The following is a 17241-nucleotide window of genomic DNA, read 5'->3' as shown; positions in this document are numbered from 1 at the left end:
CATCCACGCAGTCCCACACTTCAGCGATGGCAAAGATGGAGCTTGCACCATTCAGACCATGGGATGATTTCTTCCCCGGGGCAGACCGCTTTGCCAAACCCGATTTTGCTGATTTAACAAAATGGAACAACAGAGTGATTAGCAATTTACTTTACTATCAGACGAATTATTTCGCCGTGGCTATCGTGGTTTTCCTCATTGTGGGGTAAGTGAGTCCTGGTAAGGCGTGCTAACTGTGGCTAGGTCTGTTGGCTAATTAAATTGGCCTGCATTCTGTTCCACACCCATTTGTCATGACCACACAATGCTATTTTTGGTACCTAGCATTGTTGAGCCCGTTTTTGGGGCTTAGCTAAACACCCTGAGCAGCTAGTTTAAAGACATTTCCTTTTCAAACGTTGGCCTTTGTATGGTCTGTAAACCTTTACCTAAAGAGATGCTGGTCATTCACATGCCAACACTTGATGTTCAGAGTTGTGTGTTTACGTGTCGCCAGAGTTAGCCTTGGGCTTGCCCTGCGTTCTGTGGCCTCCCACATTGAACATTGATCAATCATAAAGCAAAGAAATGCACTCTTTGTCCCTCGAAATTAGTTACCTTTTGCCAAACAATTAGCTCATGACATTTGGAAAGATTTTAACCCATGAACAATATTCTTGAAGCAGCAAAATCTTAGCATGACAATCCATTAAAAAAATCTAAATCATCCGGCGATCAAATGGTGATAAAAATATAAGTAATAAGAAACCAAATTAGTAAAATACTAACATATGAAAACTTTAAAAAAAAGATAAAGCAATTTGAAATGTTACAGCAAACGAGCTGACTCGTTTGCTGTAACAACAGGAGCGGTTGGAAATGAAATGACATGAAATTAAAAATTTTAATTGCTCTAAGGATAAAAATTAGATCAATTTTAAAATGTTTTGCATCTTATTCCAGGTTGCAAGTGCACCGTGCTGCAGGTTTCCCAAAGCCGCAGGTCAAATGACGATTTTGTTGGGCTTGATTCCTGTTTGACCTGATGTCTCTAGAGATGAAAATATTTGTGTTGTTATTTGAGATAATGTAGCTGGGCCTAACAGCAGGAAACTATGAACTCACGTGGTTTTTACAAAATTGAACAGGGTATCGGTTGTTGGCTGTAACAACCAGCAGGTTGTGCTATACTTATGAAATGTTGACGTCTCAATAACATATGAAAATGTGGTCCATCGTGTTTTTAATGTTCCATCATCAGGTTTCTGAACCCTATCGGTATGTTTCTCGGGGGAGCTGTGGTTACTCTGGTCTTTATGGGTTCGGTGTGGGCTGGAGAGAACAAGGCTGTGATCAAGAACTTCAAAAAGAAAAATCCCACTCTGTTTGTCATCGGGGTCATGGGCACCAGTTACTTCCTGCTGTCGCTTTGTGGTGGAGTGATGGTCTTCATCTTTGGAATCACCTTCCCTTTGCTGTGTAAGTTTCAAATTTATGTCACTGGGCTTACAGTTGAATTTTGTGGTTGAAATGTCTTATTCAGGTAAATATGCCATGCACCATGCTGAATAACTCTGTTAAAGATGCAGGTCTGTCCTGCTGTATGTAATCCTTAACAGGGTGCTGCATACAGTACAGAGATCACTTAAAAAAGAAATTTACTCATCTTTTTTTGTGTGTGCATACACTCGTCATGCCTTCACCTAACAGTCTCTTTTGGAAATGAGACCCATCTACTCGGAATATGAAATGAATAAAGATATCTGTTGATTATTTAACAGCATTTGATCATTTCCTTGAGAAGTTAATTCCATTCCTACATGAAAATTATTATTAACCCTTAACATAACTCTCATAAAATTGCAGTTTATAAGCTTCTTTTTTTTTTTAAAAAAAAGAGGTCAATTCCAGATTGATGTGCTCTCTTACAAATATTTGTATTTGACTGTGAGCTGAGAAATCAGTAGCCCTGTGATGGTCCTTGCGGCCTGTCCAGGGTGTCTCCCGGCCTGCCGCCCAATCACTGCTGGGATAGGCTCCAGCACCCCCCCCCCCCCGACCCTGGGTAAGGATAAGTGGTTTGAATAATGGCTGGATGGATGGATGAGAAATCAGTTTATCCATACATCATAGACTGGTGGAGGGAGTGAGAAATAGCAGGTTAATGAGTGTTAAAACATGGAGTCATTGAGGCTGTGAGAGGTTCCTTGCTCAGTTTAAATTCACGTGGGTTGAAGAAAAGTTTGACACTGTATTGCAGACAAGTACAATACATTCTTCATGTTAAGTATATAAAAACCTTCTACTAATAGCATAGAGGAGATACTAAAGGACTAGATGTAGATGTTCCCACTTCTCTAATGCACACCTTTGAGTGGATTATCCAGCTTATACTATGGTCACTCACAAAAAAAAAAGGATTCACTTATTTTTGGTTGAATGTTTTGCATTCAGAATTAAAAGGTTATGAAGCAAAAATTAGCCACTAAGCTAAAGCTCCCCTGGCTTGCTGCTCATTCAGCATGTTGCTATGGTTACATGGCAACTCAGCGGACGTAAGAAGCGTATCACTTCAGAACAGTGATAAAACTTGAGTTGAACTACGTGTGTATTATACAGTTTCAGCGCACACCTTCCAGCCAATCGGAAGCGAGTATTCTCGGTGACCGTGGTTTAATGCAGACTGTTGTCTGACTGTTCCTTGTGCTTGGGCAAAGTCAGATGATTGACAGGTTTGAATAAAAACACAAGTGTAGCGACAGCTGTAGCAATGTGGTGGAAAAATAAAATGGTGGCACAGTCGGTGTCCTGCCCAGGAGAATACTACCTCCTCTGTTGATGCGTTGCTAAGGACTGTTGATTTGGACAAAACTACTTTTGCTGCCTGATGTCATGCACTGAGTATCTGTCCCACAGGGGAATAAAATTATATGCCCCCCCCCAACCCCATACCCCATCAACTCTGAGTGAGTTGCAGTGTACCATTTCACTTTCACATTTTTACAATATGTTTTGCCTGTATTATGATTATGTTTTGGTGGCAGGCACTGACTGCATAGTAATATTTTCACTGTAAAACGATGTTTGTCTATTGAAAAAAAAAAGACATAACTTTTTTTTTTTTGTCTTCTAGTGATCCTTGTCCATGCTTCTCTGAGGCTGCGCAACGTGAAAAACAGACTGGAAAACAAGATTGAGGGTGTCGGGCTGAAGAGGTCCCCCATGGGGGTCATCTTGGACCTCCTGGATCAACAGGAGGAGAAGATTAACAAGATACAGGATTTCATTGAGGGCAAACTTAAGGAATAAAAGGAGAGGGAGTGCCATGGAGTGCCTAGAAAAGCACTATAAATGTAATGATTATTATTATAATTATCCTTATCATTATTATTATTATTATTATTATTATTATGGGACGACAACATCATATAATACGGATCATGGTCTTTGTAGCACCATCCCACCTGTCTTTTTTTTTTAATTTAATTTTTGCTTTATTCATGCTTATAGTTACTGCTATTTGCATTCCCCACCATCATCAGCCAGACCCGAGTTTGCTTCTTTCTTCTTCTTTTTTAGCCCCCTTTTATACACTTGGTATTAATTTGTCTTCTCTTGAAGGAGGTAAGAATGGTTTACAAAGATTTGCAGACTCATCCTAATGGGGCACTGGGAGGCACGGAGCACAGTTAAACCTGCAGCATCCCCATGTTTTCTGTGTGTTCAGAATATTTTGTTGCGAAACCAAATTTGAAACGCATTCCCGTTGTTTAGCTGCGGTTGCTGAGAATGCACTTTGTGTTTTGTGATGACTTCGGGAAACGGTGTTTGTTTCAGCAAATTGAGGCTGCATGTCACAATGCAAAAATCCAGCTAGCGCATGTTGAAACGATTAGATGCAAACATACTGCAGCTGAAAACGATTATTAATTCACTTTTCTACCTCATGTTATTTTCTCTCTGATTTGACAGGACCAGATTATCCAGATGGTGCCCCAATACTTATCAAACCATGAACTGCTTATTAAACAGCAATAAGCACCTGTAGTCGCTCCAGGATCTGTATGGATAAGATATTTAGTAGTTCAATTCTGAGACCAGTTTGCCAATGATCCTGGATATGGAGCACTCCTGTGGTCAGAAGATTTGTCCATACTGTTCCTGCTTGAGTATGCTCTGATCACAGCTATGCAATATCGAAAAAGGAATGGCAAGTGCAGCTTTATTGTTTGAATTATTGTACCTTGGTTGTGTATGTTTTGTTGTTTTTTTTGTTGTTACATTTAAGTTTTGATGTGTTTGTTGTCATGATACAGCATGCAAAAGAGGGATGCGACTTTGGAAAAGTGTTGCACCAAGACCAATTTATGCATCGAAAAAAATTAATGCAAGTTCCCCCTTTTTACTATCTGTTAACTATCTGTTAACACCGTGGCAGTTTATCATTTTCTATTTATTTAAGGATCTAGTCAAGTATTTCCCTCGTGGGAATCCAGAGGGAAATCGAATGAATTTATGTCGACGTTGTAAATTCTGTATCGCTACTCCTGGTATTAAGTGTAATTGTTTTTGTCTTGCTTTTGACACATGCACATTAACTGCAATTTATGTGTGGTAAATTCACAAATGGATGGCATACTACATATCTATATATACATTTTGGGGTTTCTTTGTTTGTTTGTTTTTTCAATGTGAGTTGTTTTTTATTATCCATTATTGAGCATAACCACAGAATAGGAAGCAAAACACTCTTATCCGTTATGATATTAAGTTGACAATAAAGTGGTTTATGGGGGCAAAGTATTTCCAATCAGTTATCAGTGTTGGTAAAGATACAGATGTATTCTTTTATTATTATTAAACTGGTGCATTGCTCTGACTTGCTTCAACATGATTTTTTTGTTCTTTTGATTTTGAGATACTTTATTGATGCCCTGTAGGGAAATTACACTCTGCATTTAACCCATCCTAGCTGTGTAGCTAGGAGCAGTGGGCAGTCGCCGTGCAGCGCCGGGGACCAATTCCTGTTCGTCTTTCTATTGCCTTGGTCAGGGGCACAGACAGGAGTATTAACCCTAACATGCACGTCTTTTTGGTGGTGGGAGGAAACCGGAGCACCCGCAGAAAACCCACCGCAGACATGGGGAGAACATGCAAACCACACAGAGGACATGTGGCTCATTCTATTAAAAGTTGAAATTGCAAGTGGCATGTGATTTAAGTAACAAACCAAAATCCAGTGTACATCTACATCTCTGGGCTGTAAAGCAGAGTTTTGTTTTTGAGCTAAAACCCAAAGAAAACTTGAGTTTGTACAACTGGACCTACAAAAATGTGTCCCTTTGAATTTACAAGACAGTATATCTCGTTTCTAATTCTGTTCAGCTTTATTGAAAACCATTAAGGAAATACATCCCTAAGAACTGAAAAAAAGATCTGTGAACATGATCATGATGATTTTTTTCTGAATTTGTTTACATCTGACGGTAAGTACCACGACGGTGGGCAGCACGGTGGTTAGTGTGGTCACCTCACAGCAAGAATGTCCTGGGTTCAAGTCCCGGGGTAGTCCAACCTTGGGGGTCGTCTCGGGTCGTCCCGTGTGGAATTTGCATGTTCTCCCTGTGTTTGCGTAGGTTTCCTCCGGGTGCTCCGGTTTCCTCCCACAGTCCAAAGACATGTAGGTCAGGTGAATCAGCCGTACTAAATTGTCCCCAGGTGTGTGTGTGTGTGTGTGTGTGTGTGTGTGTGTGTGTGTGTGTGTGTGTGTGTGTGTGTGTGTGTGTGTGTGTGTGTGTGTGTGTGTGTGTGTGTGTGTGTGTGAGTGTGAGTGAGTGAGTGAGTGAGTGAGTGAGTGAGTGAGTGTTGGGGGGCTGGGGGCTGTGATGGCCTGGTGACCTGTCCAGGGTGTCTCCCCACCTGCCGCCCAATGACTGCTGGGATATGCTCCAGCATCCCCGCAGACCCTGAGAGCAGGATAAGTGGTTTGGATAGTGGATGGATGGAGTACCACAACAATGTTAAAAAACACTGACCAAGGTAACACCTCCTCTCACATTGTGATTTTTTTTAAAGAAATTGTAGATAATTTAAGTTCTTGGTAGAGAAATAAGTTTGACATTTTTACCAAATGAAGCCTGCTTTATAAATGTTGAGTAACATACAAACATATTTTTTCAACTTCTCAAGAACATAAAAGTTTGTGAAATTAAATTACAAATAAGGTGAAACAGAAAACCAGTCCACAAATGCAATCTTACAGTATTTAACACTATTTTGTGTGAATTAATCCTTGAGTTTCCAAGGCAATATCCAAACATATTTCATAGCACACATTCTGCCTGGTAAGAAGTACTGACAACCTTTTTTGTCTCTTTTTTTGTTGTTGTAGGATTTAAAGCAAAATATACAAGTCCGATCAGGAAGTTACACATAGGTTGAATAAAAACAGATGAGTTTGTAGAATTATTTCTCAGAGTAGACTGGTTTCTGCAGATTCCAGCATTTTGGGAAGCGGCACCTATGGGCATGCACAAAAGCAAAGGAAAAATTAATTAGAAAACATGGATTTCTCCAACAGCATACACAACAAAAATAATTAAGGATACCCCCTAAATCACACAATAGACTGTTTTAAATATACCGTGCTTGATCATTCAGACTAGCAATCGCTATTTGTTTGATTTCAACTCTGCCATTATAGCCAACTGTAACTTCTCCTGTATAACAGTTGGCTAATTGTGCATCTTAAGTGCAAGATAAAAACATGGCTGTTGTTTCTATAGTCAAGTCAGTTTTATTTGTATAGCCCAATATATCAAATTACAAGTTTGCCTCAAGGGGCTTTACAACAACACAACATCTCTACTAATTTAACAACACTCAAATACTTACCGATTTGAGATAGGCCACATTGCTGTGTTTGATCTCATTAAGGAGATGATCCCGGGGTGTGAGATCAACTTTCGCTGGCTCTCGTCTGCGAGGTACCGGTTTCAAAGTCTTAATCACATCCTTCAGATTGGCTCTCTCATCTGCCATCTTGCTGTTGCTCGTGTCCTTCACCATAGAGGTCTTCCTCAGCTGAAAGCTGGCCCTCTGTGGTCTCAAGTCCTCCCTTGGGTCCATTTCCAGGAATGGGTCTCGTTTCTTGGGTGTCCTCTTTAGCTGGACTTCCTTTAGCAGGTTGGCCGGCTCTGCCTTTGGAATGCTGTTGTTTACCGTGTGTTTGTGTTGTTTTGGGGGCTGTGGGGATGAAGCGTCAGGCATCTGATGTTGTGTTTGTGGTAGAAAGGTCGATTCTGCTGAAGCCGGGCTGAGACCATGCTGCTGCATTAACTCTAATGGAGGTACATACCCCAACATCTCCAACAAACCAGGGGGGAGATTTAGACTGTTCTCATACATCTGCATGACTTCCCTCTGCTCCTTTAGCTGTTGCTGTTTCTGCTCTTCCTTCCTCAGCTGTCTCTGGCGGTCCAGGTTTCTGGTGAGAAGGTTGGTCACCACCATTCTGGGGCCTGGCAACTCAAAATGGTAGCCCATCTTCAAGAGGGTGTTGTTGGCCTTGAGCAGGCGTGAGATCTCCATCTCGGCGTGGTGACCCAGCATGTGCCGCTGGTTGTGAAAGCGCAGCTCGGTGAGGGTCTCATTGAACTGGAGGCAGCGTATGATGGCGACAATGCCCTTGCCTGTTATGAAATTGGACTCGATGTTCAGCGTGGTGATGCTGCGATTCTCTCGTAACATGTTGGCTAGATTAAAGGCGATGTTTTCATCAACGCCAGTGTTGGCAATGCAGAACGTTTTCACGTACTTGTTCTTCTTAAGGGCATTGACATAATCCAGGAGCATCTCTTTGGGAATGTTCTCTATGTTGTTGAGGTTGACCTCGGTGACGGAGGGGTTGTTGTTACGGATTTTGTCAAGTGTTTTCTCCAAGTTTGTTTCATTTCCTGAGGGCCGAGATGTCATTTTCAACCCACCAAGTGCCAGATTTGGGATTTTCAGTTTGTTTATTTTCCTCTCTTCCTTTTCAGGACCCCTATTATCATTGATCTCATCTGCCTTGGGCTCTGCTGGCGATTGCTTTGTTTCTTCATGAAGGGAAGAGTTTTTATTCTTTGTTTCCACTTTCTCTTGAGTTTGTAGTGTGCTTTTTATCTCCTCTATTCTCTCCGTCTCTGTCATGTCTGCAGTAGGAGGCTGGATTTTGTTGTCGGAAGTCTTAAAAGGTATATTTTCTGCACAGGTTTTTGGACAATCTGGTTTTTCTTCTGGTTGTTCACACTTGCATTTATCAACAAGTAATATGACCTCCTTTTCATCTTTCACTCCAACCCCTTGCCTCTTTTCTTCCTCTCCCTCCTCTTCATCAACCTCTTCAATTATCTCCTCAATTATCTCTTCAATGATTTCCTCTCCTTCAACACCGTCGATGGCTTCCTCCTCAATTACTTCCTCTATCACTTCATACACGTATTCCACATCTTCAGCATTTTCATCCGTTTCTCTCTTTTCAGCTTCCTCTCGCAAGATTTTCTAATGGAGACAGCATATCAGATAGACATCAAGGTTAACATCAGGTTGTCACCAACACATGACTAAGGGTGTTTTTTTTAAAGACAATGGTAAGTTTTATCCGCATATGCAACATTTCAGAAGTATGAATATGATACATTGTCAATAGGTTTATTGAATGTTTGAGAGGACAACATGTCTAGACCTCTGATTGTGGTTCTCACACTTATCCACATTGGGTCACTTTATTATTCGGGATCCACCTTATTATTTTAGTATTCATATTTTTCATACTGTATATACTGTCTGTGTGTGTGGGGGGGGGGGCGTGGAGATGTTTATGAGAGATGGCAGTGGAGTTTTTAACTAGATTGTTTAACACAATCTTGGAAAGTAAGGATGCCTGAGGAGTGGAGAAGACGCATGCTGGTACCGATTTTCACGAATAAGAGCAATGTGAAGAACTGTAGCAAATACACCCTATGGTCTGTAGCAACCCTCACCTATGGTCACGAGCTTTGGGTAGTGACCGAAAGGGTGAGATCGCGAATACAAGCGGCTGAAATGAGTTTCCTCCATAGGGTGTCTAGACTCAGCCTTAGAGATAGGGTGAGGAGCTTGGACATCTGGAGGGAGCTCAAAGTAGAGCCGCTGCTCCTTCGCATCAAAAGGAGCCAGTTGAGGTGGTTCGGGCATCTGATTAGAATGCCTCATGGACGCCTTCCTTTGGAAGTTTTAAAGGCACAACCAACTGGGAGGAGACCCCAAGGTAAACCCAGAACTCGCTGGAGGGACTAAATGTCCAATCTGGCCTGGGAACGCCTTGGGATCCCCCAGGAGGAGCTGGAGGGTGTTGCTGGGGAGAGGGATGTCTGGAGTGCCCTACTTAGCTTGCTTGCTACCACCGTGACCCGACCCCGGAGAAGCGGCTGAAGATGAATGAATGAATGAATGAATGTAGCAACTACAGTGGTATAAAGTTGATCAGCCACAGCATTAAGATATGGGAAAGAGTAACAGAAGCTAGGTTAAGAGAAGAGGTGATGATCAGCGAGCAGCAGTATAGTTACATGCCACGAAAGAGCACTACAGATGTGATGTTTGCTTTGAGAATGTTGATGGAGAAGTATAGAGAAGGCCAGAAGGAGTTACATTGTGTCTTGGTGGATTTAGAGAAAGCATATGACAGGATGCCGAGAGAGGTGATGTGGTATTGTATGAGGAGGTCAGGGTATGAGGAAGTCGGGAGTTGCAGAAAAGTATGTAGGAGTGGTGCATATGTACTATGAGGGCAGTGTAACAGTGGTGGGTTGTGCGGTCGGAATGACATGGGTTCAAGGTGGAGGTGGGATTACAAGGATCGGCTCTGAGCCCTTTGTTTGCAATGGTGATGGACAAGTTGATGGCCGAGATCAGGCAGGAGTCTCCGTGGACTATGATGTTTGCAGATGACATTGTGATCTGTAGCGAGAGTAGGGTGCAGGTTGAGGAGAGCCTGGAGAGGTGGAGGTATGCACTTGAGAGAAGAGGAACGAAAGTCAGTAGAAGCAAGACATATGCGTGAATGAGAGGGAGGACAGTGAAATGGTGAGGGCGCAAGGCGTAGAGGTGACAAAAGCATACGAGTTTAAATACTTGGGATCAACTGTCCCAAGTAACGGGGAGTGCAAAAGAAGAGAGTGCAGACAAGGTGGAGTGTCAGGAGTGATTTGCGACAGAAGGATCCCCGCGACTCAGAGCAGGATAAGCGGTTCAGATGATGGATGGGTACCAGCAAGAGTTAAAGGGAAGGTTTAGAAGATGGTTGTGAGACCAGCTGTTATATAGTTTGGAGACAGTGGCGCTAACGAAAAGACAGGAGGCAGAGCTGAAGATGCTAAGATTTTCATTGGGAGTGACGGAGGAGGACAGGATTAGGGACGAGTATATTAGAGAGACAGCTCAGGTTGGACGGTTTGGAGACAAAGCAAGAGAGGCAAGATTGAGATGGCTTGGACATTTGTGGAGGAAAGATGCTGGGTATATTGGGGGAAGCATGCTGAATATGGAGCCGCCAGGGAGGAGGGAGGCCAAAGATGAAGTTTATGGATGTGGTGAGAGGAGACATGCAGGTGGCTGGTGTGACAGGAAAGAAAGAAATGGAAACGGATGCTCCGCTGTGGCGACCCCTAACGGGAGCAGCTCAAAGCAGATATACTGTCTGTAATTGCTGGCAGCAAGGCAGGTTTCTTTTTCAAGCACATTTCACGCACAAATGAAATTCAAAGTGCTTTACATAAAGGCATAAGAAGATGTCACAACAGGAGCAGGAACTGAAGTCCCAAATGCACGACTTGGACAGTTTAAGGTTTCCAAAAATCAGAGGCTTTACTAGGCAGGCAGGAAAGTTCAGTACACAGGCAGTCACAGGAGGCAAACAACATCAAGGGGTAAGGCAGAGCAAAGTCGGAATTTCAGATCCAGAGTCCCAAAAAAAAAAAAACACTAGAAGGCTATCACAAGAAGTCAAAAAGGCTGGAACGCCTGAAACAACGGGCTGAGACGAACTGGCACAGGTAGCACGATGACTAAATACACGACGAGGGGGAAGATAATTAGACACAAGTGGATAACATTAGGGGATAATGGCGATGACATGACAGGCAACTGCTGCTCCGCGCCCTCCCGACCAGTGCCACCACTCCTCCAGGGCCACCTTAACTGCCAGCAACTCCCCATTGCCCACGTCGTAGTTCTTCTTTGAAGGGGACAGTTTCCGGGAGATGAAGGCACAAGGGTGGAGCTTGTTATCCACTGGGGACAAGACCACTCCCACATCAGAGGCGTCCATCTCTACCACGAACTGAGGGTGAGGGTCTGGAAGGGAGCCGTGGTGAAGCTAGTCCTTAGTCTCTGAAATGAGAATCCAGCCTGGGGGTCCACCGAAACTTGATATTAGCGCATATAAGGGGGCGGCAATGGAACCGAAATTTCTGATAAATCATCCTATAAAAATTAAACCCCAGGAAATGTTGCAACCGTTTCCTGTAGGTGGAAGTGGGCCAATCAGCGACAGCACTAACCTTGGAGGGATCATCTGGGTGTGATCCTGCAAAACCAAACCCCAGAAAGGCGGTAGAGGTGACATGGAACTCTCACTTCTGCCTTTATGAAGAGCCGATTGTTCAAGAGTCTCTGCAGCACTCGACGAACATGCTGAATACCAGTCTCTGGGTCGAAAATCAATTTGCCATCCAAATATACAAGAACAAAGTCATTTAAACGTGTTCCTTAAGACATCGTTAACCAGGTCCTGGAAGACAGCGGGAGCATTAGTTAGTCCAAACGGCATCACTAAATACTCAGTGCCCACTAGGAGTATTAAATGCCGTCTTTCATGCGTCCCCCCTCCCTTATCCTCGCCAAATGATAGGCATTCCTAAGGTCAAGCTTAGTAAAGACCTTAGCACCTTGCAGAAGTGATGAGGGAGGCGGGGAACCTATTCTTGATAGTGATATTCAGTCCACGATAGTCGAATCAAGGCCAGAGTAATTTCTTGTCCACAAAGAATCCTGTTCCAGCTGGAGGGGAAGAGCGTCGAATTATCCCCGCCTCTAGGGGGGCCGAGATATACGTGTCCATTGCCTCGCGTTCCAGTGCCGACAGGGAATAAAGGCGACCCTTGGAGGGAGAAGCTCCTGGGAGCAGGTCAATGACACAGTCATACTCTCTGAGGAGGAAGTGAGGTGGCGCAGGACTTGTTAAACACCTCCTTGAGATCATGATAACATGAGAGAACCCTGGATAGATCAGGGTAGTCAGGACTAGTCAGGAGTAAAAGGCTTTAGGACCCGTGTGCTCTCAGAGCGTAGTAGAGGCTCACGGAGGGGTGCTGAATTAATTGGTTTGGGCTTAGATTCGAGGGCACAATGAGAAGGTAAACAGTTTGAGGCACCCCTCTCCCCCAATCCATAATCTCCCCAGTGGATTTGGGAGTTGTGCTGAATTAACCAAGAAACACCCAAAATTAGTGGGTGAAAGCTAAAGAGAAAAACTCAGCTGTTCGGTGTGCCCTTTAGCTGTGATAATTTGAAGGGCCCAGTGCGGTGGGTGACTCTATAAAACAATCTCCCATCCAACGCGCTGGCTTCTAGGGGTTTAGAATGAGGAAACAGCCCCAGGGGTGGCTAACCATGTGCCATGGAGAGCCATGTGTATGCAGGTTTTCATTCCAGCCGGACTCCACACCAGGTGATTTCACTGATTAGAAACCCTTCAACCAATGAGGAAGGGGTTGGAATGAAAACCTGCATACACATGGTACATGTTTAACCACCGCTGATCCAAGCCTTTTAGCAAGTTTCCAGTCCATGGAACTCTCATCAGCCCCTGAGTCATTTTGTGAACACAGGGAAAATCACCTCAAAAATCAAAGCGAGGTCTATAATGTTCGGCTCACCAGCTCCCCCCCCCTCTTCACCGGCGAGCCTTGTCTTTTAACGGACAAGCACTCAAGAAGTGGCCGAGCCGACCACAATAGATGCATCGCCCCTCCTGAAGATGTCGATGTCGTTCCTCCGTGGATAATCCGGCGCGCCCCAACTGCGTGGGCTCCTTCTGCCCACCAGAGTGCGCCCAATGACTCGGGAGAAGGGAGCCGACGAGGAGAGGAGCGGCGGAAAGTAGTCCGTTTTCGTGAGGAGGCCCCCAGCGGGAGGAAGGGGGGGCGCCGGCTTATCTCAGGCGGTTGTCAATCTTGATGGCTAAGGCGATGAAGGAATCTAGATCGTCGGGGCGCTCCAGGGAAACCCGCTGGTCCTTAATAGCCTTGGCTAGTCCCCGGTGGAAAGCGTAGAGCAGGGAAGGAACATTCCACCCACTGTCGGCCGACAGAGTGCGAAACTCAATGGCGTAGTCAGCAACGCGGCCTTTACTTTGGCACAAGGCCATCAAAGCCCGGGTGGCATCGGGACCCCAAACTGAGTGGTCTAAAACGTTGTACAGGGTGGCGGTGAAGAGGTCCAGAGAGTGACATAGGGGAGAGTCACGAGCACACTCTGCTGTAGCCCATGCCTCCGCCCGCCCGGAGAGATGACGTATGCAACTCTGGCGCGATCAGAGGGAAAAGCCGCAGGTTGCAGCTCAGTATAGACCACGCTGGACCAAAAAGGCTCGGCAGTTATTGCTATCCCCAGAAAAATGCTCTGGTCGGGATAGTGGGAGAGCTGCTGGGGAGGACACAGTCGTTGGAATAGGAGACGGGGGATTACCAGCTGACTGGGAAGCGGTCGCCGAGATCGGGACCGGTGGGCCGAGCCGAACCAGGAGCTACTGCATTTGACCGGTAAGTGCACTCATTAGGTTAGTCAACGAAGTCTGAAGCCCCTCGTGACGGGCGTTGATCTGCTGGAGGTCGTGAAAGATGGAGCTCAGCTGTTCCTCACGCCGAGTGAGAAGCACGCTTTGAGAGCGGAGAGCAGCTTCTAGTGAGGCTGAATCGGCTGGGTCTGTAGTGTGACCAGTTCGTACCGTCACAACAGGAGCAGGAACTGAAGTCCCAAACGCACGACTGGGACAGTTTAAGGTTTCCAAAAATCAGAGGCTTTACTAGGCAGGCAGGCAAGTTCAGTACACAGGCAGTCGGTCAGAGGAGGCAAACTACATCAAGGGGTAAGGCAGAGGCAAAGTCGGAATTTCAGACCCAGAGTCCCCCAAAAAACAAACACTAGAAGGCTATCACAAGAAGTACAAAAGGCTGGAACGCTTGCGACAACGGACTAAGACGAACTGGCGTTGGAAACAGGGAGCAAACTGACCAAATACACAAGGAGAGAGAATTAGGCACAGGTGGATGACATTAGGGGATAATGGCGATGACAGGGGCGGAGACGTGACATAAAAAAATAGATACAAAATAAAAATAGATACAGAACAAAATAAAAGATTAATAATGACAACACTATTAAGACAAGATAAAGCGTGAAAAAAGAAACTGAAGTATGATAAAAATGTAATAATCAAACAGAAATAAAGGGATTATTTAGTGAAATGCAGTGGTGAACATGAATGTTTTTAACCTGAATTTAAATGTACTCATACCTGGGGCAAATCTAATCTGACAGTACTATTTACATCACTGGAATACTTATTTATTTTATTCATAGTTAAAATAGTTTCTTGTCATTCTTATTTCTAATCTGTAATTTTGTCACACTTATTTCTAATCTGTCATAACTATTTCTAAGTCTTGATATAGCTATTTTTGCTTATGCTGTTCAAGGCCGGATTACTGACAGGACAAAGTGGGCAGCTGCCGCCAGACTCCAGACCCTCAGGGGCCCCCAGAGGCCCCTGGTTCACCCTATGTCAGTTAGTTTGTGGTAATTTGATTAAATGCACATTTGTTTGGGAATATGCACCATTTAAACAGCCATTTAAACTGTGGCCCTTAGTCACTGGCCGGACTCTTCTCTTCTGTAGTTCCCCGGTGGTGGAACGAGTTACCAAACTTCATTCGATCCGCTGAGTCCCTCTCCATCTTTAAGAAGAAGCTAAAGACTCAGCTTTCTTGAAAACCTCCATACCTGATGGTTTTTTTTTTTAAATCGTTTCTATGCACCTTTGCCTTTGTGCACTGTGTAACGGGGGCAGTCCTATGCTGTTCTATGCTGGTCAGCCTGCTGCATGCCCGTCACTCTCATCATTAGCTCTGCGTTGTGTTCTAGTTGGGTGGGGCCCCAGGTGTTGTGGGGGGCCCTCAGTCTCTCATCATCATCATCATCATGATCAAGGAAGGAGCGGGGACACACAGGACTCTATTTGGCCCACCTTGCCATTTATTTTGGTTTCAAACCCTTCGACAACCGTCCAGTCCTCCAGCGGGAGCGGTGTTTCTTACGGACGTGGGGGTCGAAGTTCAACCACTGCCCGGACTCCACTCGTGTGCGTTAGAAGTAGAAACCGTCCACGGGACTCCGATGTAAGAAAGGATAAACAAGTATTTTATCCCACAGATTGCAGTATCTTCTTACAGGGATACTCAGGGTTACGTTCTCCTCAACCAGCAAAACTGTCCCACGGTAGGAAACACGTGTGGCTCGGCTCGATTGCTGCTTGAGACTCCTCCCACAAAACAAAAATGGCCTCTCCCGCGTTCCCTCTTCCGTGTACCCACAAGACCTCTCTCTTAAAGCGACAGTACACGTATATGAGGGTCGTTGGAAAACATATATAAAAGTAAATAATGACATAAAATAAAATGTAGTAAACACAAATAACAGCACACAGACAGGATTTGGTGATATTTCATACTCAAACAAAATAAAATAAAAACATTAATTTTAACCTGGTTACAACTGCCTGTTGACACCTATGTCCTATCGGATTTGAACCTTTTTTTTTACACTTACTTGCGTTGTTGCCTACTGACTAGATCCTTGCTTGTGTTGTATTATCTCTCAGATGTACGTTGCTTGGATAAAAGCGTCTGCTAAATGAAATTGTAAATTTAAACAACATCAGTTGAAATGATAGGGGGCCTAAAAAGGGCCCATATCTATTCTTTGTGCATGCGCGATGTACTGAAAGTGGAAAGTCTGTCGGATCGGTAGTACCCCCTTAACATGTTTATTCAGCCATGATGCCTTTTTAATTTTTATATTTTATACAATATCTGTTTTTTTTACTAATGTCTTTATCTACAGTGTTGAGGAAGCTCAAAATCCAAGCATTTCATTGTCAATAGCAACCACTACTTGCTGTATTGTTACTGTGCATGTGATATAATAAATTCTAAGGCTTACCTCGCTGGGCAGCAGAGTAGCAGGCACTCTCTCCTCCTCCAACATGCGTTTGGACTCCTTCTCCCAGAAGAGATAATCAACCAGGGATCTGTGGTCAAAAGTGCCGGTAGGAGGCTTCTCCGTCTGGTCCTTTTGTCTCTGCCCAACGGGGACTCTCTCATCCGGAGCAATTATAATATCCATCTCGCTCTGTAGCTCTTTAAGCTCCTCAGGCGAAAGCATGGCCAGGAGCTCATCTTCGTCAATGTCCTCTTCAACGATGTCTTCTGCATCTCTGTTATTTGACATGTTTGTGTGATTTGTGGTTCTGGTGATGCAAAATAGTTTATAAAACAACAAGACTAACTGGTTAAGATGAGAACAAAGCAAACAGCTTCTGACTTTGACTCCGGCTAGCTTGCTTTTGCCTCATGCACACACTGAAATTAAACCCCGCAGAACTGCATGGAGGGTATTTAAGGCACAAGCCAGGGGCAAGACATTCATACGTATTCTTTTTTCAGCCCCTTCTCTCAGCTGGTCCAGCCGTCATGATCTTTCTGGATGACAGTTGCGTTAGGCAAAGAAGAAGTCTAAATTGACAGCAACAGGTGGGCTGTTTCCACAAGCTGGGGGCGAGGGGTCAAGCCTGCATTGCACATAGACATCTGTCCAACCTCACATGTTTCCCTGGAAGTCGTAATCTCTGTGGTGTAACACAATAAAAGACAGCTGATACAGAACCAGAGGGATTTGTCATACAGGGAATAGCCATTATAATTTTTTCTGTATGACCTTATATAGATTGTAATGTGAAACAAAGTTTGATATTTAGCTCTACTAAATATCCCAAAAGGATCAGAGCTAAATGCTTGACTTCAAATTACACAGAAAAAGGTTTGTATCCCCCCAAAACACCTCCCTTAACTAAAATATTTTTGATTGGGGGCGTTTGGGTAGCAAAGCGATCTATTCCATTGC

The 17241-nt window shown here is 44.2% G+C and overlaps 2 protein-coding genes across 2 annotated transcripts; one reads left to right on the top strand and one right to left on the bottom strand.

The window, feature by feature from the left end:
• The first annotated feature begins 18 nt into the window (after window positions 1–18).
• Window positions 19–4873, top strand: LOC130107446 (PRA1 family protein 3-like). The gene is made up of 4 exons (XM_056274061.1): window positions 19–205; window positions 1241–1458; window positions 3113–3332; window positions 3952–4873. The coding sequence occupies exons 1-3, from the start codon at window positions 27–29 to the stop codon at window positions 3286–3288; spliced, it is 573 nt and encodes a 190-aa protein (XP_056130036.1). The 5' UTR covers window positions 19–26; the 3' UTR covers window positions 3289–3332; window positions 3952–4873.
• Window positions 4874–6071: 1198 nt separating this feature from the next.
• lmod3 (leiomodin 3 (fetal)) lies at window positions 6072–16655 on the bottom strand. The gene is made up of 4 exons (XM_056273900.1): window positions 16282–16655; window positions 8296–8520; window positions 6874–8205; window positions 6072–6499 (listed from the first exon to the last, which is right to left on the bottom strand). The coding sequence occupies exons 1-4, from the start codon at window positions 16567–16569 to the stop codon at window positions 6452–6454; spliced, it is 1893 nt and encodes a 630-aa protein (XP_056129875.1). The 5' UTR covers window positions 16570–16655; the 3' UTR covers window positions 6072–6451.
• Between the last annotated feature and the right edge of the window lie 586 nt (window positions 16656–17241).

This window comes from Lampris incognitus, chromosome 2, assembly GCF_029633865.1.
Source record: "Lampris incognitus isolate fLamInc1 chromosome 2, fLamInc1.hap2, whole genome shotgun sequence".
Taxonomy (NCBI): domain Eukaryota; kingdom Metazoa; phylum Chordata; class Actinopteri; order Lampriformes; family Lampridae; genus Lampris; species Lampris incognitus.
This window is presented reverse-complemented; position numbering and strand designations above follow the sequence as displayed.